The following is a 27169-nucleotide window of genomic DNA, read 5'->3' on the forward strand; positions in this document are numbered from 1 at the left end:
CTTGAGTTTATCAGTAATTGAATTTACAGTCTGTTTTCTAAATATTCCATCAATTTTACTTCTGTGCATTAATTTCAATTCTTCTTTTAGGTGTTGGTAAGAAGTCTGAAAAATGGGAGTCTGGTGTAGCTCCATTGATCCATAGTGACAGCGAAATGGAGGAGTCTAACCAGTTGTTATCCAGATCTGTGTTGCCTGATGTATTGACTGCACATCATAATCGCATTTCTGGAAGTGAGCCACCCTCAGCAGACGATGTGTGGTACAAGCGCTCAAATATACTCCTTGACCAAAGTGAGATCAGTGTGCCAAAGTCTTCAATTACCAGATCTCCACGTGTTAGTCAGCATGTAAATAGTGGCGATACTCCTAGTGATAACCGAAGAGTATTAAAACGTGAGTTACGGACAGAAGTAAGTACTTTGAGTGCAGAACAGAAGACTCGGTCTCCTCTTAAGTCAAGCATTAGCCATGATGAGCAGTATATGACTAAACCAAATATAGAACCTGAAATACCGGTTAGGATAGCTCGACGAATTAGGGCACCTCGAGAACTTGTATGCCGAAGTGTTGGGGAAGAGATGACTGATAGTATGACAGGTGATAGTAATACTAATACTGGATTGTTGGGAACTATTAGGGAAACAAATATAGTACATGAAGGTGGGAAATCTAATGAGACCAGATCATCCTGGGCACTGCGAAAAGAACCCAGATCGAGCGACGGTAGTGAAAGTTCATATAGTGGTCAGTTTTCTTCCCAGGAGTCGGAATGGTCGCATGTTCCTCCTCATCTTGATAATGTTTATTTGAAGTCAGGAATTCCAATTCATGGTGTGCCAACAAAGAGAAACAGAAGTGGAGCAATTACGTCATTACATTTGAAACGTCGCAATAGTGACCCAGCTACTAAAACTATGAATCTCATTATGGATCAACCAATGGCTGGAGAAAGTCCAAATTCCAAGCCATCAGATGTACTAGAATGGAAAAGTGCTCAGGTTTTCACTATTGCTGGACATCACTTTAGGAAAGTGACTAGAGTTTCAAAAGAAGACCGTTGCATATTCTGCAAAAATATTGTGGACGCTTTTGTTGAAACTGGACACAAATGTACAGGTAATATATTATGTATTTTGGAACAATTTTTTAAAGTACTCACTGCTGTTTTATCAGTTAAAAACTAGATATGGATAAGTGTAATTTAACTGAACAATTTGGCAGAATAAATTTCAAACATGATGTTAGCTAAATGTGGAGGAAGATATTCAAATACCAAAATATAAAGTTCCTATTAATTATATATCCTTTTGGAAAAAATATGAAGGAAAAATCATGCAAGTTCCTTGGACAATCCACCAAAAGACGGATGATTTTCGCGAATTTCCAATACTTGTTAGTAGAGCCCAGATTTCCATGCACTATCAAATCTCAAAATATGCATGCATTCATGCACTATCAAATGACGGAACATGCACAATAAACTAGAAAATATGCACTATCAAAATTCATTTCCACATTGTTATATTTCCATTTCCTTTTGAAACATTGTGCAACAACTAATTTCTCCACATGTTCTTCATTTAAGTTCATTTGTTTATCTGACAGAATATTCCTGAACACAGAAAATGATATTTCTATGACACAAGAAGTGAGGTTGATACGACATGTAGGACGAAGTATATTTGAAGTTATCTCTTCTAAAAAATTACCTTAGAAATTCATTTCCCTCAATCCATATAGACACGAGATCTCTTCATAGACTTTTAACAGGTGGTATGACACCAACACTAAATTACAATTTGAAGCGTGTAAGCGTGCTGCTTTCCAACTCCCTTCTTTTCTCAATTATTTTGGCCTCAGACATGTGACCAATGAGAGTTCGGAGTTCGGGGTGGAAATTCCAGGGGGGAAAAATCAGGATTCAGTGCAAAACCAAGGTTTGTAAGCTATCTTAGTAACGCGGCATCACTGAAGTGTGATTCAAGTTTTGATTTCTTCACCTGACATGGATGGGGGGAAAAAAGAAATAGCTGTCATTTAGTAGTGCAAAATTTAGGGTTCAGTTTTTACTGGGACACCTTATTTCTAAGGATTAGAGTGGTCAACGCGGGTTTTTTCCACTTGTGTCATTGTTTACTCAAGCAACAGATAACAAGGTGCTTGGCTAACTGGATTATGGACCACTATACATCTAACTTTGGTTGTTAAGTAGTATACCAGGAATACATTTTCTTTCTCTCTCAATGATAGACAAATAACGTGAATGTACGGTACCAAATTCTGCAAACCAATGTTAAAAAAAAGGCACTATCACATAAGTTAACATAATATATGCATCAGAGTCAGAAGAAAAGTCATGTAATCCATTATAAATGTCCAATTATTTGCTATTAGATCCAAAATTTACAAAATATGCATTCTGCATGAATTTTCTCCCAGAAAGGCAAAAATATGCAAACATGCATTGAAAAAGTACGGTTATTTGGAATTGACTAGTCATAAAACGAATATTTGCAAAGTTTCAGAAGTGTAACTACCTTATATAGGAACATGCATTTGCATGGAAATCTGGGCTCTACTTGTTAGCAACACATTATGAATTATGGTGAGATTTTACTGACAAATCTATGGATTTTCATGATTTCAGGAAGTTGAAATTGTAAAATACTCTATAAACTACTTTAAATTCTTTCTTTTGAAGTGACTTTCATTGATGCATCAAGTCTGAATACCTTTATATAGAGGCCCGCTTGTATTTGAATATCTTAGTAACATTTTTCTTGTTTGATGTTGTTTATATCCTGTATGCATTAATTGGTAGCACAAGCACTGGTAAATTTTCTAGATCAGTTTAATTTACATGTTCATATGTATCTTTGTCTTCTTTGTCATTTAAGATGCAAAGGCCGTATTATTCATTTACCAAAGACAATATGTGCCATAATTTATCAGATTAACTTCTCTGACGAATGTGTGTTTTCATCAGCTACTGTTAAGCCTACTTCAATTTTCTGGCTCAAGTGACTATCAGTTTAACATGAATTTCTATTCTTATCTCTAGTAATCAAGAAAACCAATGGAAACAGGAATTTTTCAAGTGAAAATGAGGTTCATAGCATACAACACACTTCGCATCGCTGCCAGTGAAAATCCTCCTATGTGACTTGAGGAGAATTTTACAGGAGAAGATTAAAATAGTTTCGTAACCCTATGTACACGGTTATTCTGAACAGGTTCATATAGGAGGTTTTGGCACGAGTTTAAACTCTATTATTAGTGTTGTGCCCGTTGGGGTCAGCATATAATGCTGTACTTAACCTCTACTAGTCAGGGTTTCTCTCCATCAATCTCATCTTCCTCAAATTAAAGACTCTTCTGGTTCAGGCAGGATCAGAGATTGGGTCAAGTGGTAGACTGTGCTGTAACACGATCAAGTGATAATGGTATGGTGGCCAGAGACATGTAAGAGTGTCTCATGCAGTGGCATGATAATAATATCGGTATCAGGCAAGAGGATCGTGGTCTAAAATATTCTTCACAAACATACATGATATTCTAAAAATTTCATCCTTGGTCTGGTTTGTTCACAAACGCGACAAAGTGTGGGTGGACATTAGGCCGACAAATCAAGTTTACAAAGTATTTATTTATAGAACTAAATGAGATAAGTCTCATATTTGCCTTCCAGTTGGCACTAGCTATCATTCATATCACAAAAGGCAATGACTTCATAACAAAACAAAATAAAAATGTTCCTTCCAGAGAGCATAGCTAAGTTTACAGAATAAATTGAACTCAGGTCTGAAGGACTCCTAAAACCTGATCAAATAATTAGCTCTCAAATGTATTATACAAATCCAATCATATACTCTGAATTCTTGTCCGTCCTCGTGTTATAATATACATTTATTTTAAGATAAGTCCGTTATTTCATTTTTCCTCATTGTGTGGCCAGTTAAAGAAATAATTAGCCTTCAAAATGTAAATAAATAAAGAAAAATCTGATTGAAGGAGATTCTTCCATACACAACACTACACAACACTACACCTGAAAAGAAAAATGTATACATGGGAGTGGTAACATTCCCCTGTGAAGAATAGGATAGAGTTTGAATATATATTTTAATACATTCAAATTCACCCTGGTTGATGATGCACTTGACATGTGAATATGCTAGTCAAATCACCTCAAATTAAAACATTAATACTCCGAAGATCTGCTTCTGCATCCAGGAATCAAAATACCTGTAAAAGAAATCTAGACTACTTTCTATCGCTGGCATGCACTTAAACGAATATACTTAGATGATGTTAATGCATAAAATGGACGTATTCTCCTCCAACATGGGCTATACATCTGCTCGTTAGATTCTCAAATCGGTTATTTTCTGTGATGAACTCAACATGGCTAATACAGTATTTATTTAATGACACAAATACATGCATCCTCACTATCAATAATGGTTCTACTTCAACATTTCTCTGAAGACTCTCGGCTATTTATAACATTGACATGGCAAATCCTGACTACCTATCATATATCTTCGAAGACTCTGGTATATGCACATTTCATTATCCTTATGAGGATCACCTAACCTCAATATATCCACCATCAACTGCCATAATCCATTAATGTCATATTCATACGAACTTATTGTTATTATTATCATCATCGTCAAAGACTTCGCGTCTGTATCCATCATCAGTCACATTAGTCTACCTCTCATAAATTCAATGACTCTAACAAACTGAATCACTCGCTTCAAGAGAATTTTGCCACAATCAACAAAACTTATCACAGAAGAAACACTCCCCATCTGGCTAATCTTGATATTATACTCTTGAAGTACCATAGGTTACTCAAGGTTCTACATATAGCCTCTTAAAAAGAATGCCTACGTTTTGAATTTCAGTAATATAATCTCACCGTAGCCTTGTGAAACATACGAGGCGTGTTTTTTAAGTAAGGGCCAATTGAAAATAACTACACAACGAAAGATGATTTTCAAACACCACCTTTATTTGCAGATTCTACGTACTTTTCTCTATTTTTCAACATAGCCCCAAGTTTGTTTAAACACTTATCATACCTTACAACTAAGCTTTGAATGTCCTCTTCATACACACTTGCCGCCTGCTCCGATGACAAAGAGTTCTTGATCTTGTGCTGGGACAGAGTCCGTTGGGCCTTCACCTTTACAGACAAACCTTTTGTTTATGTAAAGATTTAAGTGTTCAATGACGTTTTTGACTTGTTATGCCAAAGAAGGTGACGACGTTGAGTCAGATCGTAACGAGAGACGAAATGTGGGTTTCGCATATCATGCCCGAATCAGAGCAACAGAGCATGGAATGGAGACACAACACATTCGCCTGTAAAGGTGAAGGCCAACCAGACACAAAGAAAAACAATATTGCATCATGAAATTGATATTAAGGGAAATTAAGTAACAGACTTTTCTTTTGTTGCTCGAACCCCCATCTTGACTGGCATTGACTGCATCGTTGTCAGGTCACCATCATCGTCAGTATCAGCTTCAAGGTTAGCGTTGGTATTAGCATTAGCGTGGAGTCATCTCAATGGCTGGGTCATCGTCTTCTGCTCTGCCATCATGCTGACTTCTTCATCCACACACATCGCAATCCGGTCACTGTATCTTGAGCACTGGAACTTCAGCATAATTTTAAGTAACATGTCATACACACGACCATACAATTCCATTATTAAACAATGATACCCTCGCTCCATCAAGTATCCATGCACGTTCCAAATATTTTTACGATTGCACTAAGTTATTTTGTAGGTATAATAGTATACAATGTTAACTTGTGCCGAGTTCCTATTTCACTTCCAACTTCTGTAACAATCTTGTTTTTTCAAGACGTGTTGATTGCTTCCTTGAAATAATGCATGATGCTCCTTCCTAGATCACATTGCAGACAGGCCATCCCTTTTTTTGTCCCATCCTTCCCACTAAGTTGCCAAAGTAAAATTGTGTGTGTGCTTCCTTATGATAGTATCATGTAGTCGATATCTCCATTTTGACATCAATGACCATGTACTCTCATCGCCTTGGTGTATGTAACATTGATCCAACTATTGTTATTCTCTTTCACTAATTAATGCAGTCTCGATTTTGTAATTTCTTTCATGTCCCTGGATTCCAATCAAATAAAAATATGTGAATGTGTCCACTTACTTCCATCCTTCAAATAACATGAGCAGAATCTCCTCCGTGCCAGGTCATATTATTTAAATCATGAGAAAGTGACATCTACCAATAACCTGCCAAATATTCAAGTACAGTAGAAGTCCATTATAGCGAGAATTCATAACTGCGAAAAATTTACTCACTATAGCGGATTGTCGTTATACCCGAGTTTTGTATGAAAGTCGGAAAAACCACCATACACATTAAAATCAGTATGAAACGGCAATTAGTTTGCTCAAAACTTGCGTTTCCGCGGATGATATTCATGCTATGGATTACTTGTTTGTTATTTTTCATGGAAGCCTGTGTTTAATTTCATTCTGAAAGAATTACAGTACCGTATTTCTCCGAATCCAAGATGAATCCCACTTTTACCTTCAAAAAATTTAAATCAGGCTCAAAAAGTGCTTTGTAAAATCATATGAATGCCTTTGTTGTACAGTACGCATTTGTAGATGCCGAACATTGGCTTTCGTTATGCCTTTTTTTTTTTTTTTTTCAGCTGTACAATTATTCTTTATTTCCACTGGTTTAATGACCACTACCTTAAAATTGGCATCGTAATACCGAAGAGAACCCGTTGAAAATTTGCCGGCAATACCTATTACATGCGTCTCTACAATGCAACGATCCATCAGGAAATTATTCTTGCTGTCTATAAAACTGTTACTTTTACTCAGCGTCAGATATAACCGATTATCGCTACACGCACGTCTCACTTGCCGGGTTCGGCCAACTTCAGCGGCAGGCATGTATAGGCCTATTCGTGGACGTTGAAGGTCAATGAACTAGTTTATTGCGCCACAGAGTGACTATTCTGCCCTTCAGATTTTCGTGCACATGCCTCACAATTTCATCTTCGACTTCTTTAAAGCATCCTTGTTGTGGACCACTGAATGCATTTTTTGTACAGTACGCATTTTTTAGCTATCTTTGTCTTCACGCTAACGTCAAATATTGGCTTTAGTTATTCGTATGTCGTATTTTCTTGCGGCTGCACGATTATTCTACATTTCCGAGTGTTAACTTAAAATTGGCATCATAATATCGACTAGAACCCGTTGATAATTTTCTGGCAATACCTGTTCCACATATCTTTACAATACGACTATCCATCACAAAAATGTTCCTGCTATCTATAAAACTTAATTTTACTAAGCGTCAGGTACAGTAGACGCGTTATAACTCTGCCACTGAGTAGCCGTGGCCTTTCTGAGAATTCGAAGGCTCGCATGTTTTGATGCCATTCTGCAGATTTGAGAAACGTTTTTGTAAAGGCTAATAGAACGTCATTCTTTCTTCACTATTTCCCAAGATCCAGTGAGGCACTGTACAACCGGTTGTCGCGGCTAGCAATGTATAATAAAGGGCAGTCGTTTATTGTCAGCGAGTTTTGTGTGTGCGTGTGCGGGGGTGAAAAGAAGCAGTGTGGTTACCGCGGTAGTTGCCAGTGGTATTCATTACTGTACTGTTAGGCTGCGAATGCAAGGCGACCCTTGATTTTTCGCATGAGATTCTGAGGAAAAAACGTCGTCTTGGATTAGGAGAAATACGGTATCACTCCAGAGGCTTCTGTGGCAAACAATTCAGTTTTCTTCTTTAAACGGCATCATCTAACTTAATTTATAATAATAGAAGAAATTTATTTTAACTCAACCTATTCAATACAATACAAGATGTTAACATATTAGTTAAACATCGTTAAAAATAGTTGAGACATGTTTTGCCCCTTCTGTGGGGCATCATCAGTCATATCAAATACCTCAAAATTCTACCAGACGTCTAGTTGGAAATTATAAAAATATGTTGCATGAGTGAAGACATCAAAACACATCTACAAGATCCCACCATTAACAAAAGATCAAATAGATTAAGAAATGTTACACTAGTGGACACTTTGGTGAATTTTCACTCAAAACAAGGCCGTCACATGTACAGTATTGATAATAGCCTTTCCGTAATTTAACCAGACACGAGAAAATATAAACTAACCTTTGAAATCAATTACGCACTCTGCCATATCTCGAGGTGTACCCCATTCTTACTTAATTGCATTATTTTGCATTAAAATTAAGCGATCGTGTAGTCAGCCTTTATTTTTAATGAGTTAACAACTGTTATCGCACACATTATTTACACATTTATTACGAAATATATCCTCTTTCATTTCGAATTTTCGTTACGGCCAGCAGTCGACGGGTATTACTAATCGACTTCAACATCGCCTTTGAATGTCGACGACAGAACTCGCTAGTGGAAATAGCGAGGGAACGATACCGAAAGTAATCGATCGTATACAATATAATTGCTGGGGTGCGTAAATACCGGCAATGGGAAAATCGTGCACGCTTAATCACTCGTAATAACGGATGCCTTTGCTGGTGAGATGTAGTGTTCACAGTGCACTATGTCTTCCGGTATGGGCTATATCAAATTTGTTACTTTCATCGATCTGTCTCAGTCTCATCCTTGGCTTTGACAATATGAAAGTGACTGAGGTATGAGTGTGCTAGTAATACCATTGCTTATGCAGCCAGTCCCTGTTATGAATGGTGTGAAAATATTGCTCATAGGGTCAGTTAGTGCATGCATTTCAGTGGGCTTGGCAGACTGATATGTAATAGCAACTTCTGGCTCAGTGAGGAAAGCAACGGGGAACTACCTCGCTCCTCATTTCCCTAGTATGCCTCTTCAGTGACGCCTAGGCTATTTATGACAGCTGTTGACAGAGCTGTAGGGTATCAAACCAGCCTTCGGGCTGAATACCCAACATACACATACAATAACGGATACGTCAGTGATAGGGCCCTGTCTGTAACCGAAGGGTAATACACAGTTTAATATAGGAATTTTGAAGGGACAGCAAAAAATTGTCATTTATAACGGGGTTCTCGTTATATGCCGTACTTGCTATAGCGGATTTCTACTGTATATAATGTGTCCTGAGCTGCCCATACATTTCCTCTTTCTCACAAATGCTGGTAAATTATTCCACATGACCTCCAAATAAATTATATTGATTTCCAAAGTAGATACTGTTGTCATGTCTGGCAATCTCACTTTTACATCCAAGGCTTGTTTTGGTTTGAAAGCAATGAACAAACTCATCAGCTCTGTTCAGCTGGATTGCTAGGCCTAACAATGTCGGGGTAATCTTCCTTAGCCTTTGTAGCCTTTGGCAGTCCCCTTTCACACTTGCAAGGCAGCAGCATTTTGGTGAATTTGTGTGTCATTTCCTACACAAAGGCTTCACCAAGCCTCCTAAGGGAAAATTCTTCCACCTTTTGCCATTGGTTCTCTTTCTTAGTTTGTTGGATTTGGTACTGGCTGCCAAACCCTTGGCCAGATAGTTGTAGTACCTTCTACTGTCACATACAGTAGTGGGGTTTTCTTGACCTAACTTTATGTTTTGCCATCTAAACAAGAGGTGTCACTGTTATGTGTGTTAGATTGACAATGAAGTTGAATGAGAGATATGGAAAATGTACTACTGAGAAAAAAAAAATGTATAGAAATGTATGAGAACTGCAATGAACTCATATGAAGTCACCATGCATGAGAGAGAGTTATGGAAACATAACCTCATTGATATCTACTGTATATAAGTAAAATTACAATTTTGTCTTTACAATTCAAATTTTGACCTCATAGTTTGAATTTATCTCAGATTAGATATACAAAAGTAAAAAAATAGGTTCAGTTCAATTTTGATGATGATGATGATGATGATGATGCTTGTTGTTTAAAGGGGCCTAACATCTCTTTTATGGCTGTCTCTCTTCTGAGACCAAGAGTTTTGTATGCTGTTTGTATGTTATTCCATGCACAGAATTATATCAGGATTTTTTCCCTCCTGGTTTCTACCACCGTAGCCATGGGGGCCTATGATGTCATTGTGGCCTTGCCTGTCTGTCCTTACTTGAGTGTGATGACTCAACAGTAGATGATATAACCATGTCAGAGGTGTTATTAGTTGTTTGTAGGATGAAAATAGGGAAGACACCAAAAATAGATGAAATTAGTGTGGAAGTGATAAAGGCTGCTGGTCCTGTTCGACTACAATGGGTGTTCAGATTGATGAAAGTTTTTGTCTATCTGTGAACATCACAGCAAAACGGCTAAACATTATTTCTCGAAATGCTGTATTTACGTTCAGGCATAGCCAAGGTGTACAGTAGACTGTATATGATTTTATAAGTAGACAGTGACATACTAATATTGAGGGGAGCAAAATAGGGAATGTCAGATTTCTCCATTAATATATACACTGTACACATACAATAATAGAAATTGTGGAGAATATTACTTCCTGTCTTTTATGTTTAATGCATTTTCCTTCTGTGAATAACAATGGAATTTTCACAATTATTATATTTTTCACATTCTTTATCACCAGAAATTTTTTTTCTGTCTAAACAATGTACAGAACAAAAGTTATAGAAACAATAATTTCCCATCTATATGTCGTATGCAAATGGAAAAACTTCTTCCTGTCAGCAACGACTGCTCTTCAGTGAAGCGGTTGCAAAAGGCGTCTGTACTCCTGAGGAGTGGTCTAACATTACACTTGGCAGTAGGTACAGAATGCCTTAGGGAGTGGTGAACCCACCATAATAATATCCTATATATGATACGGTACTTCTGAACTTGCCTCGGAAAAGGTTACGGCATACCCTGCTTTATGATATAGATGTTGATTCCCATAGGGAATCTGAAATATTTATATCTATATCATCTTTATATATCATATTTATATCATCTTTATATATCATATTTATATCTATATCATCTGAAGGCCAAGCAGGCATCAATTTTTGCTGATGAGACAAAGTCTCTTAGTGCATTGGCACTGCCGGTGGCTCCAGTTAGCCTACGCAGTGGCCTCCACGGTATGCACTAGCCAGCGTATTGGTAGGTGTGCTAGGTACCAACTGATGAGCCCACCCTAGCACACGAGGGCGAAACGCTGGCAACCAAGAATGAGTTAGCAGGAAAATTTATAATGTCCTATATACCCTGCTTTAAGCGATGTGCAGTTCCTTCGGCACTGGCAGATCTGTAAAATAATCAAGCTTGATAGCTGCAGTCGCTTAAGTGTGGCCAGTATCCAGTATTCGAGAGATAGTGGCTTCAAATCCCACTGTCGGCAGCCCTGAAGATGGTTTTCTGTGGTTTTCCATTTTCACACCAGGCAAATGCTGGGGCTGTACCTTAATTAAGGCTACAGCCGCATCATTCCCACTCCTAGCCTTTTCCTGTCCCATTATCGCCATAAGACGTATCTGTGTCGGTGTGACGTAAAAATAACTTGTTGAATTGTAAACAATGTGTGACCCGTAGCCAGCATCATGAAGGTGGGCATAATCAACCTTAGCAACTCCATTTCTGGCTTCAATAGGGTTCCCACTCCCGTACAGTATATAACTATTTCATAAGCTTTCCTTTCTTGAAACTTTCCATTTTATCTCACTGAATTGGAAAATCCCGAGTGTGCATCTGTCCATGAGGTTTACAATTTTTTTCATATTTACCGGTATGTTAAGGAAAAAAATATGACTGGTCACAGGAATCTGCCCCCTACTTATCATTAATTCCTCCTTTAAAGATTTTTGTTTTGTATTTTGTAAATTGATAAGTATGGTACGAAAAACAGTACAGAGAAAAACAAGACCATAGTGGTATCAAGAAGAGAAAGACAAGGCAGAGGGGCAGGGGACTCCATGGTACAACAGCCCTAAAGGGCCATGGCCTACCAAGCAACTGCTCCTCAGCCTGAAGGCCTGCATATTATGAGGTGTAATGTGGTCAGCACCAAAATCCTCTAGCCCGTTATTCTTGGTTTCCTAGGCTGGGGCGGTGAGATAGCCTTAACATTATATCATGTAGCGTTGTATTTTCAAAATGTTTCCAAGCATTATCAAAATTAAACGGGTTTTATTGGGCATATAAATGTATATTGAAGCTTTTTTTTTTAAATTTTATGGCATATTTTGAACAATATCTCATTATAATAACATTGGACCAAGCTATTTAAGATTCTGAAGGTGATTGGGATCAGATACCGAGAATGAAGAATTATCTACCTTCTGTATAAAAATCAGTCTGCAGTGATAAGAATTGAGGGCTTTGAAAAAGAAGCAGCAATCAAGAAAGGAGTGAGGCAAGGCTGCAGTTTGTCCTCCCTCCTATTCAATGTTTACATAGAACAGGCAGTAAAGGAAATCAAAGAGGAATTTGGAAAGGGAATCACAATCCAAAGAGAGGAAATCAGAACCTTGAGATTTGGCGATGATATTGTTATTTTATCTGAGACTGCAAAATATACCAATATAAATGGTCCATTATTGGACATTATAAATTTTCCAGGTAACTAATTCCTGGTTGCCAATATTTCGCCCTAGTGTGCTAATTACATAAAATCAGCTTCGTGGTCCGTATCGCACTTCAATAGATTCACAATTAAGTATTTATTTATTTTCCACCTAGTCGATACAATGATTGCTTAAGGCAATTTAATGGTTAAAAGTCGTACATGTTTCGTATATTATCAACATCTTCAGGCACATAACACTGTTTAGATGGGAAAATATATATATATATAAATTGACAAAGTAATGCTTTAGAGGAAGTGTCCTTAAAATTAACATAAGATTGATGTTAATTAACATAAGATTGATGTTAATTTTAAGGACACTTCCTCTAAAGCATTACTTTGTCAATTTATATATTTTTCATCTAAACAGTGTTATGTGGCTGAAAATGTTGATAATATACAAAACATGTACCACTTTTAACCATTAAATTGCCTTAAGCAATCATTGTATCGACTAGGTGGAAAATAAATAAATACTTAATTGTGAATCTAGTGTGCTAAGTCGGGTTCATTATAAATTTACTCATTTGGGACAAATATTTCAAGTTCCCTATGGGAATCAACATCTATATCAACTGCAGAAGATCTCGAGAAGCTGCTGAATGGTATGGACGAAGTCTTGGGTAAGGAGTGCAAGTTGAAAATAAGTCCAAAACAAAAGTAATGGATTGCAGTCGAACAAAGGCAGGTATTGCAGGAAATATTAGATTAGGAAATTAAGTCTTACAGGAACTAGATGTATATTGTTACTTGGGTAGTAAAATAACTAACGATGGCAGAAGTAAGGAGGACATAAAATGCAGACTAGCACAAGCAAGGAAGAGCTTTCTTAAGAAAAGTAATTTGCTCACTTCAAACATTGATATAGGAATTAGAAAGATGTTTTTGAAGACTTTCATGTGGAGCGTGGCATTGTATGGAAGTGAAACATGGACAATAACTAGCTCAGAAAGAGAATAGAAGCTTTTGAAATGTGGTGTTACAGAAGAATGCTGAAGGTGAGATGGATAGATCGAATCACAAATGAAAAGATACTGAATCGAATTGGTGAGAGGAGATCGATTTGGCTAAATTTGATGAGAAGAAGAGATAGAATGATAGGACACATCTTAAGACACCCAGGACTTGTTCAGTTGGGTTTTGAAGGAAGTGTGTGCGGTAAGAGCGGTAGGGGTAGACCAAGGTATGAATATGACAAGCAGATTAGAGCAGATGTAGGATGCAATAGTTACGTAGAAATGAAAAAGTTAGCACAGGATAGGATGTCATGGAGAGCTGCATCAAACCAGTCTGTGGAATGATGACTTAAACAACACAGTATCATATGTTGGTGATTTCCATTTGAATTCATTTTATACAAATCAGAGTAAGCTCTAGACATTATTTTTCAGGATAGACTGGCATATACTTCTTCTGAAGAACCATTGAAAAGTAGTGTATAGAGTGTTTCTAGCATGTAAGAGCTATTGTTCGCAGTTATTTGTCACTGTTCACATCTCTCTCCTTTGCCCTTCCTTCTTCCTCCTTCAACACGCTGAATGACCTTGGTTATAGAGGGAGCTTCAGTCATTCAGTTGTTCTCAATGTGGCTGAAGCGAAAGTCTCAGTTAGTGATAAGTTGCAGAGTTTTGTTTGTGAGTGTGAGGTAGAAGTTAGTACAGAAAAATGCTTTACTGTACTACAACATAGTGATACTATGAAACGTAAGAATTGTGTAACTAGACATTCTGTACTCAAAAATAAGCAATATCTGCTATTCTAAACCCTGACATTGAGTTCACATTGTTCACAATTTTCACAAGACCTCTGCAGGGTCATGGTTTTGTCTAATATTTCTTTAAGGAAACTTAACAAATGAAGCATCACACAGTTTCTTGAAAAATGTATAAAGCATCCTGTTTCCAATAAATCTATTCTCTGGAAGGACTGTCTGACCCCTTGTTATGAAGAGATGTTGGATATTATAAGCATGGCATGGGAGACAGTAAGATATGTGTTTCAATAGACAAGACTGCAGATGTGAATGGAAGATATATAGCAAATGTGATTGTTGGCATGCTGAAAGAATATCCACCTGGAGATACATTCCTCCTTTCATGTCTAGTGCTAGAGAAGGCAAATCATTCCACCATTGCAGTTCTCTTTGATAATTCAATGAATCTGTTTTGGCCAAGCTGGGCAGAGAGCACATTTTTCTGTTAGCAACTGACGCTGCTCTGTATATGGTGGTGAAGGCAAACGAGAGACTTCAAATGATACTAGCTGAAACCCGGCAAGATATGACGGTCAGTGGGGTAAATATTTATTGGTGGATTTCCTTATATATGACATTCTTTGTAGTTTATTCTTTTACAATTTTCTTGACCACCCAGACACACATACTGTAACTGTTACGGCAATGATTGGATAGGAAATGGCTAGAAGTGGGAAGGAAGAATACCATGGCCTTAGTTAAGCTCAGTCCCAGCATTTGCCTGGTGTGAAATTAGGAAACCACAGAAAACCATCTTCTAGGCTGCCGACAGCGGGGTTCAACACTACTATCTCCTGAATGCAAGCTGATAGCTATGTGACCCAAACCACACAGCAGTGCATTCCTTGTACTTCAAACCTTGTACCTTTCAGCTCTACTGCAACTTTAAGATATTGCCCTCTTGATATTGCAACATTTAACTGGCCATAGCCAAAAACTGACTGGGGTAAACAGAAACCTTCACTTCCCTTGAGGTTTATTGATCGTGATACAAAATGCCAAGCAAATTGGAAACTGATGCCTCTTGAAAGAAAATGGAAGTGTTTGATCGGATATTGTTAGGTCAATTCGAGGGATCAGAGTTCTCCGTCCAGCTTTATCTTCACTTATTTTTTCCAAATCGAAACAATCTTCATACGTACTTCTTAGAATTAGGCCCTAATCTGGTTCCATTTTTGAGGGGTTGCGAAACGTTCCAAATTTTAAGGAACATAACTATGGCCAATTTGTAGAATAAGAATATGTGGAGGCAAACCAATAATTTCAAGGAATTCAAGAATTATGTAAGAAATTGAAGTAACTAGCTGTCATCTTCAGTATTAATTTGTTGATGCTAGAATATGGTTTTGAATTACAGGTATTAGCCCAATGATTTTCAAATTAATTAAGAATGGCAACTTTGTAGAAAATGATATCTTTTGCAGAAGTCATGTCCAGTGCTAGAGAAGGCAAATTATTCCACCATTGCAGTTCTCTTTGCTATGAGTTTCAATTTTGATATCATCGTGTCCTAAAATTCTGGCTGGTAATTCAATAACATTTGATTCATCAGCATCTATGGAGGGACAGTCATCACCGATTACTTGCAAAACAAATCAGCAAGTCCCATTTCTTTTGTGGTTTTGCCCGCATATTTTTATGTAAGTAAAGTGGCGTATTTTGAAAAGGGTTCAAGAGGAGATTATTGAATACAATTATAAATAAATACGGTCTAGAAAACCAAGAAAAACAACTGAGAGGACTTGTTGTGCTGACCACACTCCACCTCGTAATCTGCGGGCCTTTGGGCCGTGCAGCGGTCTCTTGGTAGGCCATGGCCCTTCGGGGCTATTACACCATGGGGTTTGGTTTAATAAGTAAATAATTGTTTGGCGATAAACAGGTGGCAAAACAGACAAAACCTTTATGAAATCTCTCCCAAAAGCAATATTTGTCCTCCCAGAAGGAATGGAATGCCGTTATCTATGATATATTTTAGAAGACTATTGACACACATTAATGAATGACTATTTGCCATTGGGGCTTTATCTCATATTGAGCCATGTTAATTAAAGATCACCAGCTGCTTTGGAATTTAATTTTAAACCAGACACCAAATTTTCATTTTTATTTAGAGGAATGTTGAATATAATGTGTGCTCTGTTTAACAGCTGGGTAGCAAAACAACGGTTTTCCCTTGTTCACGAAGCAACAGATGACCAGTGAGACACAGACTGTGCATGTGCGCCTACTCCCCTTCAACCTCCCTGTAGTGCCTGCTGCTCAAGCACTCTCAGTGCAGACGGGCTTGGGCTTGCCAATAGGCGAGCGCGTTAGCCAGTCAGAATGCTACTTTTTTCTTTAATAGTTTAAAAATACAAGAAATTGTTTTTATAGAGACACTGCAAATCTACAGGCCAAGAGCTTTATTACCCCTACCTCCCCAGCCAGTTATAACATGTTGGGGGACTTGGATTGATGCTGCAGTGTACTATTGCAACAACTTAGGTGTCGTGGAGAAGATTGTAAAGTCTTTTGATCCTGAAGAATCCTCCTCCATAAAAACTACTGAAGATTTATTTTCAAGTACTAAATTGAAAGCAGACGTCTTACATATAGTCCAATTTTAATTCTTTATCTGGAGCAATCGCGCAACTGGAAGTTTCGGGTGCAGAACTAAGCAATGCATTGGATGTTGTAAAGTGCATTGAACAAGAATTAAAGCATGCGAAAGGAACAGTAGCATCTAGGGTGTGTAGAAAATTGGAAAATGTATGGAAAGGAATAGCGGACTTTTGTACCCATGTGGAATAAGTGACATTCTTTGCGGAAATTTCTCCAATTGATTTAACTCTGTTCAAGTATGCTTTGTTAAATCATGTGATGATTTTGACCACATGTGGTCTAATTTTTTATGCTATTTGTTTTATGTTGCACCGACACAGATAGGTCTTATGGTGATGATGGGATAGAAAAGGCCTAGGAATGGGAAAGAAGTGGCCGTGACCTTAATTAAGGTACAGCCCCAGCGTTTGCCTGGTGTGAAAATGGGAAACCATGGAAAACCATCTTCAGGGCTGCCGACAGTGGGGTTTGAACCCGGATGCAAGCTCACAGCTGCGTGCTCCTAACCGCACGGCCAACTCGCCCGGTGTGGTCTAATTGGGCCGGCCCCACGGTGTAGGGGTAACATGCCTGTTTCTTACCCAGAGGTCCCGGGTTCGATTCCCTGCCAGGTCAAGGACTTTTACCTGCATATGAGGGCTGGTTCGAGGTCCACTCAGCCTATGCGGTTACAATAGAGGAGCTATCTAACAGTGAGATAGCGGCCCCAGTCTTGGAAGCCAAGAATAACGGCGGAGAGGATCCGCCGTGCTGACCACACAACACCTCGTAATCTGTAGTCAGACATGCACAAGTTTAATGTTGTTGCAATTTGTGTGGTAATAATCAGAGTCGTTATGCTTTACAGTTCTCTGTACAATTCTCCTTGTGTTAAGGAATCAGTGTACGTAAGTGATTAAGTGATTTTTCCTTTTACGTGGCTACTAGCAGAGAGAAACTACTACATTCCAGCATTCTCTCTGACATGATGTGCCATTTTCCAGACTTACAGGCACCTCCCTACTCACTCTGAGCTGAACAAGTCTAGGCCTGGTCCCTCGGTGATTATGGGCTTGCTTTGCCTGCTGCTACTGGCAGGAGATATCCATTTAAACTCTGGTCCCACCACTTGTGAACTGAAAGCAGATCTAAACATCTATTGTCAGAACATGAGCAGCTGTCTGATTGTGAACTATCTTTGTCAGACTTAAGAGAAGTCTGTGTGATCGGTCTTATTGAAACATGGCTCCCGTGGGCTTGTGACAGTGAATTACCACTCTGCGCTAATTACAGCATATTTTGCCGAGATTATGCTACTTTGGGTGTTGGAGTGATGCTAGCAGTGAACAGTGCATTACTCTGTAAACAAAGAAGAAATCTCGAACGGAAATGTGAGTTAGTGTGGATGAAGCTACTCTTTCCTCGATGCCGTGTACTTGCGGGATGTTACCATAGGCCACTAAACAGCCCACTCTATGAACTTGAACAATGCTTGGACTTGGTCATCACAGCTCTCCCCCACAGTGAAGTAATTTTAATGAGCGACTTTAACTTGTCTATAAAGTGGTCTTCTCCATCTACAGGCCCGTCAGCTAACAACTGTGACACATACTTTATAGACAACTTCATTAATGGCCTCAGATTGAAACAGTTTAATTTGTAACCAAATCCTGGACCCAACACCCTATACCTCATGCTCTCCTCATTAGAACTTAAAACAATAACCCCAGGCAGAAACCTTTTCCTCTGTGACCACCAGTCCGTCAATGCTATATTCCTTCTACCCCACCCCTCTTCATAGCTTCACAGTAGGACACCCTCCTGCCCTACCTACATCGAACACCGTGCCGACTGGCCTGCAGTTTATCGTGCCCTGCAGTGCCTTCCCTGGAGCCTTCTCGAAATAGCAGATATCAAATTGGCTCTCGACCTGCTTTATGACTGGCTGCAAGCTGCAATTAAAATCTTCATGCCTGTACAACGGGCTACTACCAGCAAATATCAACACTGGATATCACAAGAGACCAGACTGATACTAAATAATGAGAAGAGAGCTTGGCGCCTCTTTAGGCTCCCTAACCCACACACTCACAATACCTTCATTAACATCCGCTGCCATGTGAGGTTTATGGTCAGGAGTGACTACAAGACACACGTAGACACAGTTACTGAAAGCATCCAGAGCAATCCCAAGCACTACTGGAGTCTCATCAACACAAGGAGGAGGATGGAGCAGATTCCTGTCAGCGTGAATCACAATATAATAGCGGACAGCGCTGATCGCAATAAACTGTTCGAGCATTTCTTCTCCAGCGTCTCCCCTCTGTCACAAAAACAACCGCTCCCTCCCGTAGGTACAGATTCAAACAGAACCCTATTCGAGCATAATTACCACACCAAGTGAAGTTCATACCCTTCTTCAAATTCTTCGTACCAACAAATCTACCAGCCCCGACACTATAGGTCCTTTTACCTTGACAAATACTGCCAGCAGTTTTTGCGTCCTTCTTTCTCAATTATTTAACAGATATTTCACCACGGACTATTTTCCTACGACCTGGAAACAGGCAAATATTGTCCCACTACTCAAATCAGGCAACAAATTTCATGTTTCATCTTCCTGCCCAATTTCTATTCTCCCTACACTATCCTTCATCTTTTACAAATGTATACACCAACGTCTCCTTGCATTCACCTGGCCCTATATCTCAATCAGTCAGACCGAGCTCGATAGCTGCATGATGTAGATGTTGATTCAGTGCGGCCAGTATCCAGTAATCGGAAGATAGTGGGTTCGAGCCCCACTGTCGGCAGCCCTGAAGATGGTTTTCCGTGGTTTCCCATTTTCACACAAGGCAAATACCGGGGCTCTACCTTAATTAAGGCCACGGCCGCTTCCTTCCACTTCCTAGGCCTTTCCTATCCCATCGTCGCCATAAGACATATTTGTGTCAGTGCAACGTAAAGCAAATACCAAAAAAAAAAAAAAAAAATCTACCAATCAGCATGGTTTCCTACCAGGTGGTTCTTGTCCAACCTTCTTGGTGACCCTGCATTGTTTCGTGTCACATGCCATTGCAGCTAAATCACAGTCAGATATCTGCTACATAGACATTTCTAAAGCTTTCGATTCTGTAGACCACAATCTGCTGCTCTGTAAATTCTTCGAACGATTTAATATACTTGGCAGTCTTCTAACCCTTCTTGCTGGCTTCCTACATAACCTTTGATAGAGAGTGGTAATATCAGGTACATCATCCTCATGGTTACAAGTCACCTCCAGTGTCGCACAAGGCAGTGCTGCTGACCATTTGCCGTTTTCCTTGTTTATGGACGATCTGCCATCCAAACTAAATGAAACAGCAAATATCCTACTCTTTGCTGAAGACTGCAAGATATTTAAGGAGATCAGGAATCCAGCAGATGCAGCTCTTCTACAGTCCTCACTTAATGTCCACTCGAACTAGTGCCATATTTGGAAACTTATCCCCAATCCACAAAAATGCAACCACCTGACCATAACCCTACACATATGTCCTTTACCTCATCTTACCTGCTCGACAAGCCCATCGCTGTAGTTATGCAACAGCGTGACTTAGGTGTAATATTCAGTATGAAATTATAATTCAAGAACCACATACAAACATATACAACCAAGGCTATGAAATTACTAGGCATTCTCTACAGTTTCACAGAAATTTCTGATCGCACTGCTCTTCGCCACTTCTGGTTAACTATGTTTCCATCTGGTGATGCCCATGTTCCTTAATGCATGTCTTTGTGTGAGAACAATGAAGAGCCCACAATCATATTTCGAGATGCTGCAGATAATATGATTCTCATTCTATTATCATTGCTTATGGTATGTTTGCTGTGGGATGCAATTGTTGGCTTATCTGTTCCCTTCCCACCTGAGCAATTAGGTCACTTCCAACTATTTTCATGTCATGGCCTGCACAGCCATCATACCCTCTTTCCATGTTCATAGAACGATTCTTTCTCCTCTACCTCAAATTCCTCGGTGGCGCATGGGCATTAATTATAGAGTAATTAAAGAATTTAAGATGGTTTTCAGTGGTTTCCTATTTTCATACCAGGCAAATGCTGGGGCTGTACCTTAATTAAGGCCATGGCCGCTTCCTTCCAACTCCTAGGCCTTTCCTATCCCATCGTCACCATAAGACCTATCTGTGTCGGAGCGACGTAAAGCCCCTAGCAAAAAGAAAAAAAATTAAAGAAATTTCCCTTTATCCTGAGTATTGATTGATAGTCTTGGACTAATACTTTGTACATGTAAACCCAATTACAGTGTGCTTTAGCTGGTGGTATACCACAAATCCTGTGCTGAACTCGTGCTTCTCGATACAGTTATAGAATATACTAGCTTCTCGCTATTCTAGAATTCCAGTTCCAGTTCACCTTACTTCTTCTAGAGCTATGATACTCCGCTTCAGTTTTATTGTTTGGTTCAGCAGTACCTTAAGGGCTCCTGGGCGATACAGAGATCTTATGTTCCAAGTTCCAATATATAAATCTGACTTATGTTTTATATTTCTTTTCTTTCTTTCTCAATGTGGTGGTTTTGTGAACAGCTAAACTCATGGGGAGGAGGAAAATTATGTTGGCGAAATTACGCTTGAGGAAGTTGAAAGGATGGCAAATAAACTTCATTGTCATAAAGCAGCAAGAATTGATGAAATTAGACCTGAAATGGTGAAATATAGTGGGAAGACAGGGATAAAATGGCTTTATAGATTAGTAAAATTAGTGTGGAGTGTTGGTAAGGTACCTTCAGATTGGACAAAAGCAGTAACTGCACCTATCTATAAGCAAGGGAACCCGAAGGATTGCAATAACTATTGAGGTATCTTGGAAACATGAACTGGGTCCAGGATTAATTAATGGAGTTTGCATGGGGGTACATGACTTCATGTAGTGATCTGTAAAATTGGAAGTTATAAAGTTGCTGGAAAGGGAACCATTGTTTCCATGCTGAGAATTAAACGTTTCTACAGATCCCAACATGCCTTTCTCCATGACAAGACAGCAATTCCTGTTAGGACTAGCATTTGCAATGCAACAGAACAAAGTCTAAGGACAGACTTCAAGAAAATAGGAATTTATCTTCCCAAACCAGTGCTCACACATGGGCAAATATGTGTAGCACTTAGCCATGTAAAAATTCTATGGAATGTCAAAGTTGTTGTTAAAAAACATGTGAACACGGTGGAAATAGTGATACTTTATACACTAAAAACATTGTGTATAATGAACTCTTAATGTGAGATTCTGCTTCATAATACAGCAGGTATGCATTTTATTTTTTCATTTTATTTTTTTTCATTACCTTGTAGGATGATTTTTATAATCATAAAGTTCAACAGCTTTTGCTTTTATAGGGCACTAGCCTTTTATTATTACTTCCTTTATTTTTGAACATATTTTTGCTATATTTCTGTAGTGAACTCACAGTTTTTTCAGATATTATACAGGTGCCATAGCATATAGAAGAAAAAGTGTGCTCACTTCTCTTGTTTCAGTGATTCTGCTGCAGAGCAACACTAGCTTCACTAGTCAATCACCATATTGCACTCTGCATGTAAGGTGTTCCAAAAAAGAAGTTATGTTTGCAAGCAGTTTTTGAACAAACGCATGGCTTTTCTTATGCAGCACCCTAGGCAATTTCCTTACCAATATAATATATACACTTAAACACTTTTGAAGATGTAAATTCTGCTCTAGACACAGTGAAAATAACAATACAGTGTACATACTATTACTTCCACACCGAGCAGGGACGGGCTGACAAACACTAACAGTTTTTACGCAGTGAGAAACCTTCTTTCTAAAATGATGATGTGGAGTTTTAATGGGCTTAAAAGATTCCTTTATACTTAATTACATTTTTAAGATCAAACCCAGTAAAAATGTTGAGGAAAATTTACAAGATATTCACTTCGCTGCACAAATTTCATCTCCAGGTCCACTTTTACTTCCACTGCATATAGAACACAGGATTATATACATACTGTATTACTGCAAATTCATTTTCAGCACTGACCCTCAACAGAGCTAGTCATTTAATTTTATCCTGTTCCTCATCCTTATGGTTCTTCACAGTCATCTCATTCACATAATTCCTTCTCTTTGTGTTGTTAAAATGAACATCACACACAGAACTTTGCAGAGAGATTTCTGTCCTGGGGAATAGCACTTGTCCACTTTGAAAATATGTTGCTCTTTTGGCACCGAGCTCGATAGCTGCAGTCGCTTAAGTGTGGCCAGTATCCAGTATTCGGGAGATAGTAGGTTCGAACCCCACTGTCGGCAGCCCTGAAAATGGTTTTCCGTGGTTTCCCATTTTCACACCAGGCAAATGCTGGGGCTGTACCTTAATTAAGGCCACGGCCGCTTCCTTCCCAGTCCTAGCCCTTTCCTGTCCCATCGTCGCCATAAGACCTATCTGTGTCGGTGCGACGTAAAGCAACTAGCTAGCTCCTTTGGCGTGGTGTAAAGATATTCTTACCTCATTATTACCCTTGTAATCTGATATACAACATGTTACAAAACAACAAAGCATGTCTCCATCACAGCAGTGGGAATATACTCACAGAATATAGAAAATTGTTAAAATACAGTGATGACTAATGATGAAGACTAAACTACATGAAATACTTAATCATTATGCTGCCAAAACACCATACCTAGTGTTGTCAACATGAGCGGTATCTTGCCAAATTATCCTCTCTGAAGAGGGTTGTAAAGGTAAAATTTAGTAATCACCGGTATTATTGAAAAATCTGGAGGTTTTTGAGTGATGATCTGATGTTTTTAATACATTCAGCTGTTCACAATGCAGCAATGACCTCCAGACTGCCTTCATTTTATTCTGTTTGGAGATCTGAAGCATTATTTTCCATCAAGGGAATGCCTCATGAACATCCCCAGTTCCACGAACATTAAAAATAAACTTAACTTCTGTGCACAATATGAGGTACTGTAGTAGCAACTAAATCATCTAGGAATCACCACACCGCTGTTTGAGCCAGACGCCGTGATACCTACTGCAGACAGTGACGAGTATATGAGTGCATGGAGAAGTGACTGCACTTCCTCTTCTATACACTGTGCTTGTGCATCTGTTCTGTAGTGACTCCGATCTCACTAGATTGCTATATATTTATGTATTTATTACCTTTCAACAGATTGTAAACAATTATTTCATACCAAATGCATCCAAAATGGTGGTGTTCTTCAGTTGCCATGCTCGCAACAGCTACAAGGAAGTGGTAAGCCAGGAAGGCGGAAACATCGTAAGCACTCAAGAACACCATATGATATGAGCAAACCTACAGCTGGTGGTAAATTCAGTCTTACAGGTACTTCCGAGTTCACAGACAGCACTGACAAGATAATATCAGATGCTAGTGAGCTTCAGCAGATGCAGGACTTCATAACTCAGAAGGTAAATATATTTATGTGGATAGATGTTATTCTTAGAGCAAATGTCTTTTCTGGTGCATTGTGCAGTGCAGTCATCTGATTTCAGATCATGCAGTCATCATCATCATCAGCATCATCATCATCATCATCATTGTTTATCTGCTTCAGTAAGCTAGTACAGTTATAAATTAGTCTCTTCCAATTTGTTCTGTCCTACCGTACTGTTCCAGTGTTTGTTGCATCCTACATCTCTTGTGGCTATGTCTCACCGTAATTGTCTCTTTACAGTAGGTCTTGCCTCGTGGTCTTTTGCTTGGAACAGTCGGTTCATACAAACTTCTATATACACAAGAACAAGTTCAGTTAATATGCTGTTGTTTGAGTCATCAGTCCATAGACTGGTTTGATGCAGCTCCCCATGCCACCTTATCCTATGCTAACTTTTTCATTTCTACGTAACTATTGCATCCTACATCTGCTCTAATCTGCTTGTCATATTCATACCTTGGTCTACCCTTACCGCTCTTACCGCATACACTTCCTTCAAAAACCAACTGAACAAGTCCTGGGTGTTAAGATGTGTCCTATCATTCTATCTCTTCTTCTCATCAAATTTAGCCAAATCGATCTCCTCTCACCAATTCGATTCAGTATCTTTTCATATGTGATTCTGTCTATCCATCTCACCTTCAGCATTCTTCTGTAACACCACATTTCAAAAGCTTCTATTCTCTTTCGTTCTGAGCTAGTTATTGTCCATGTTTCACTTCCATACAATGCCACGTTCCACACGAAAGTCTTCAAAAACATCTTTCTAATTCCGATATCAATGTTTGAAGTGAGCAAATTTCTTTTCTTAAGAAAGCTCTTCCTTGCTTGTGCTAGTCTGCATTTTATGTCCCCCTTACTTCTGCCATAGTTAATTATTTTACTATCCAAGTAACAATATTCATCTACTTCCTTTAAGACTTCATTTCCTAATCAAATGTTTTCTGCATCACCTGCCTTCATTCGACTGCACTCCATTACTTTTGTTTTGGACTTATATATTTTCATCTTGTACTCCTTACCCAAGACTTCGTCCATACCATTCAGCAGCTTCTCGAGATCTTCTGCAGTCTCAGATAAAATAACAATATCATTGGCAAATCTCAAGGTTTTGATATCCTCTCCTTGGATTGTGATTCCCTTTCCAAATTCCTCTTTGATTTCCTTTACTGCCTGTTCTATGTAAACATTGAAATGGAGGGGGGACAAACTGCAGCCTTGCCTCACTCCTTTCTGGATTGCTGCTTCTTTTTCGAAGCCCTCAATTCTTATCACTGCAGACTGATTTTTATACAGATTGAAGATAATTCTTCGTTCTTGGTATCTGAACCCAATCACCTTCAGAATCTTAAATGGCTTGGTCCAATCAACATTATCGAATGCCTTTTCTAGATCTACGAATGCCATGTACGTAGGCTTGTCCTTCTTGATTCGATCCTCTAAGATCAGATGTAAAGTCAGGATTGCTTCACGTGTTCTTACATTTCTTCTGAAGCCAAATCAATATTCTCCCAACTCAGCTTCAACTTGTTTTTCCATTCTTCTTTAAATAAAATGTGTTAAAATTTTGCATGCATGAGATACTAAACTAGTGGTGCGGTAGATTTCACACCGGTCAGCACCGGCTTTCTTGGGAATAGGTATAACAATATTCTGTCGAATATCGGATGGGACTTCTCCTGTCTCATACATCTTACACACTAAATGGAATAACCTTGCCATGCTGGTTTCTCCTAAGGCAGTGAGTAATTCAGAGGGAATGTCATCAATTCCAGGTACCTTGTTCCTATTTAGGTTGCTCACAGCTCTGTCAAACTCTGATCTCAAAATTGGGTCTCCCATTTCGTCAGCATCAACAGCCTCTTCTAGTTCCAGAACCAAATTATCTACATCGTTACCTTGATCCAACTGTTGGATATGTTATTGCCATCTTTCTGCTTTGTCTTCTTTCCCTAGAACTGGCTTTCCATCTGAGCTCTTAATATTCATGCACCTAGATTTCCTTTCTCCAAAGGTTTCCTTGATTTTCCTGTATGCAGCATCTACCTTTCCCAGGACCATACAGCCTTCGACATCTTTGTACTTCTCCTTCTGCCATTCTTCCTTAGCTACCTTGCACTTTCTATCCACTTGATTCTTTAATCGCTTGTATTCTTTTCTGCCCTCTTCATTTCTAGCATTCTTGTATTTTCGTCGTTCATCAATCATTTCTAGTATCTCCAGAGATATCCACTGATTCTTAGTTGATCTTTTCTTCCTTCCTAACATTTCTTCAGCAGCCCTACTGACTTCATTTTTCATGACTATCCACTCTTCCTCTATTGTGTTTCCTTCAGCCTTTTCATTTAGTCCTTTTGCAACATGTTCCTTAAAACAATCCCTCACATTCTTTTCTTTCAACTTGTCTAGATCCCATCTTTTTGCATTCTTTCCTTTCTTTAATTTCTTCAACTTCAGATGGCATTTCATGACCAACAAGTTGTGGTCAGAGTCCATGTCTGCTCCTGGGAAAGTTTTGCAATCCAACACCTGGTCTCTGAATCTCTGCCTAATCATAATTAAGTCTATTTGATACCTTCCAGTGTCTCCAGGTCTCGTCTACATATATAGCCGTCATTTGTGGTATTTGAACCAAGTATTGGCAAGGACTAAATTATGATCAGTGCAGAATTCAACCAGCCAACTTCCTCTTTCGTTCCTTTGTCCCAATCCAAATTTTCCTACTGTGTTACCTTCTCTTCCCTGGCCTACCAC

At 38.8% G+C, this 27169-nt stretch overlaps 1 protein-coding gene across 2 annotated transcripts in view; it reads left to right on the forward strand.

Moving 5' to 3' along the window:
• The window catches only part of LOC136858446 (unconventional myosin-IXa), an 842620-nt gene that overhangs the window by 609931 nt on the left and 205520 nt on the right, over positions 1 to 27169 (forward strand). For both annotated transcript variants that reach the window (XM_067137995.2, XM_067137996.2), the window contains 2 exons: positions 91 to 1119; positions 24130 to 24389. In XM_067137995.2, the coding sequence (XP_066994096.2) occupies positions 91 to 1119; positions 24130 to 24389 (1289 nt within the window). The remainder of the gene's footprint in view (positions 1 to 90; positions 1120 to 24129; positions 24390 to 27169) is intronic.

This window comes from Anabrus simplex, chromosome 1, assembly GCF_040414725.1.
Source record: "Anabrus simplex isolate iqAnaSimp1 chromosome 1, ASM4041472v1, whole genome shotgun sequence".
Classification (NCBI taxonomy): Eukaryota; Metazoa; Arthropoda; class Insecta; order Orthoptera; family Tettigoniidae; genus Anabrus; species Anabrus simplex.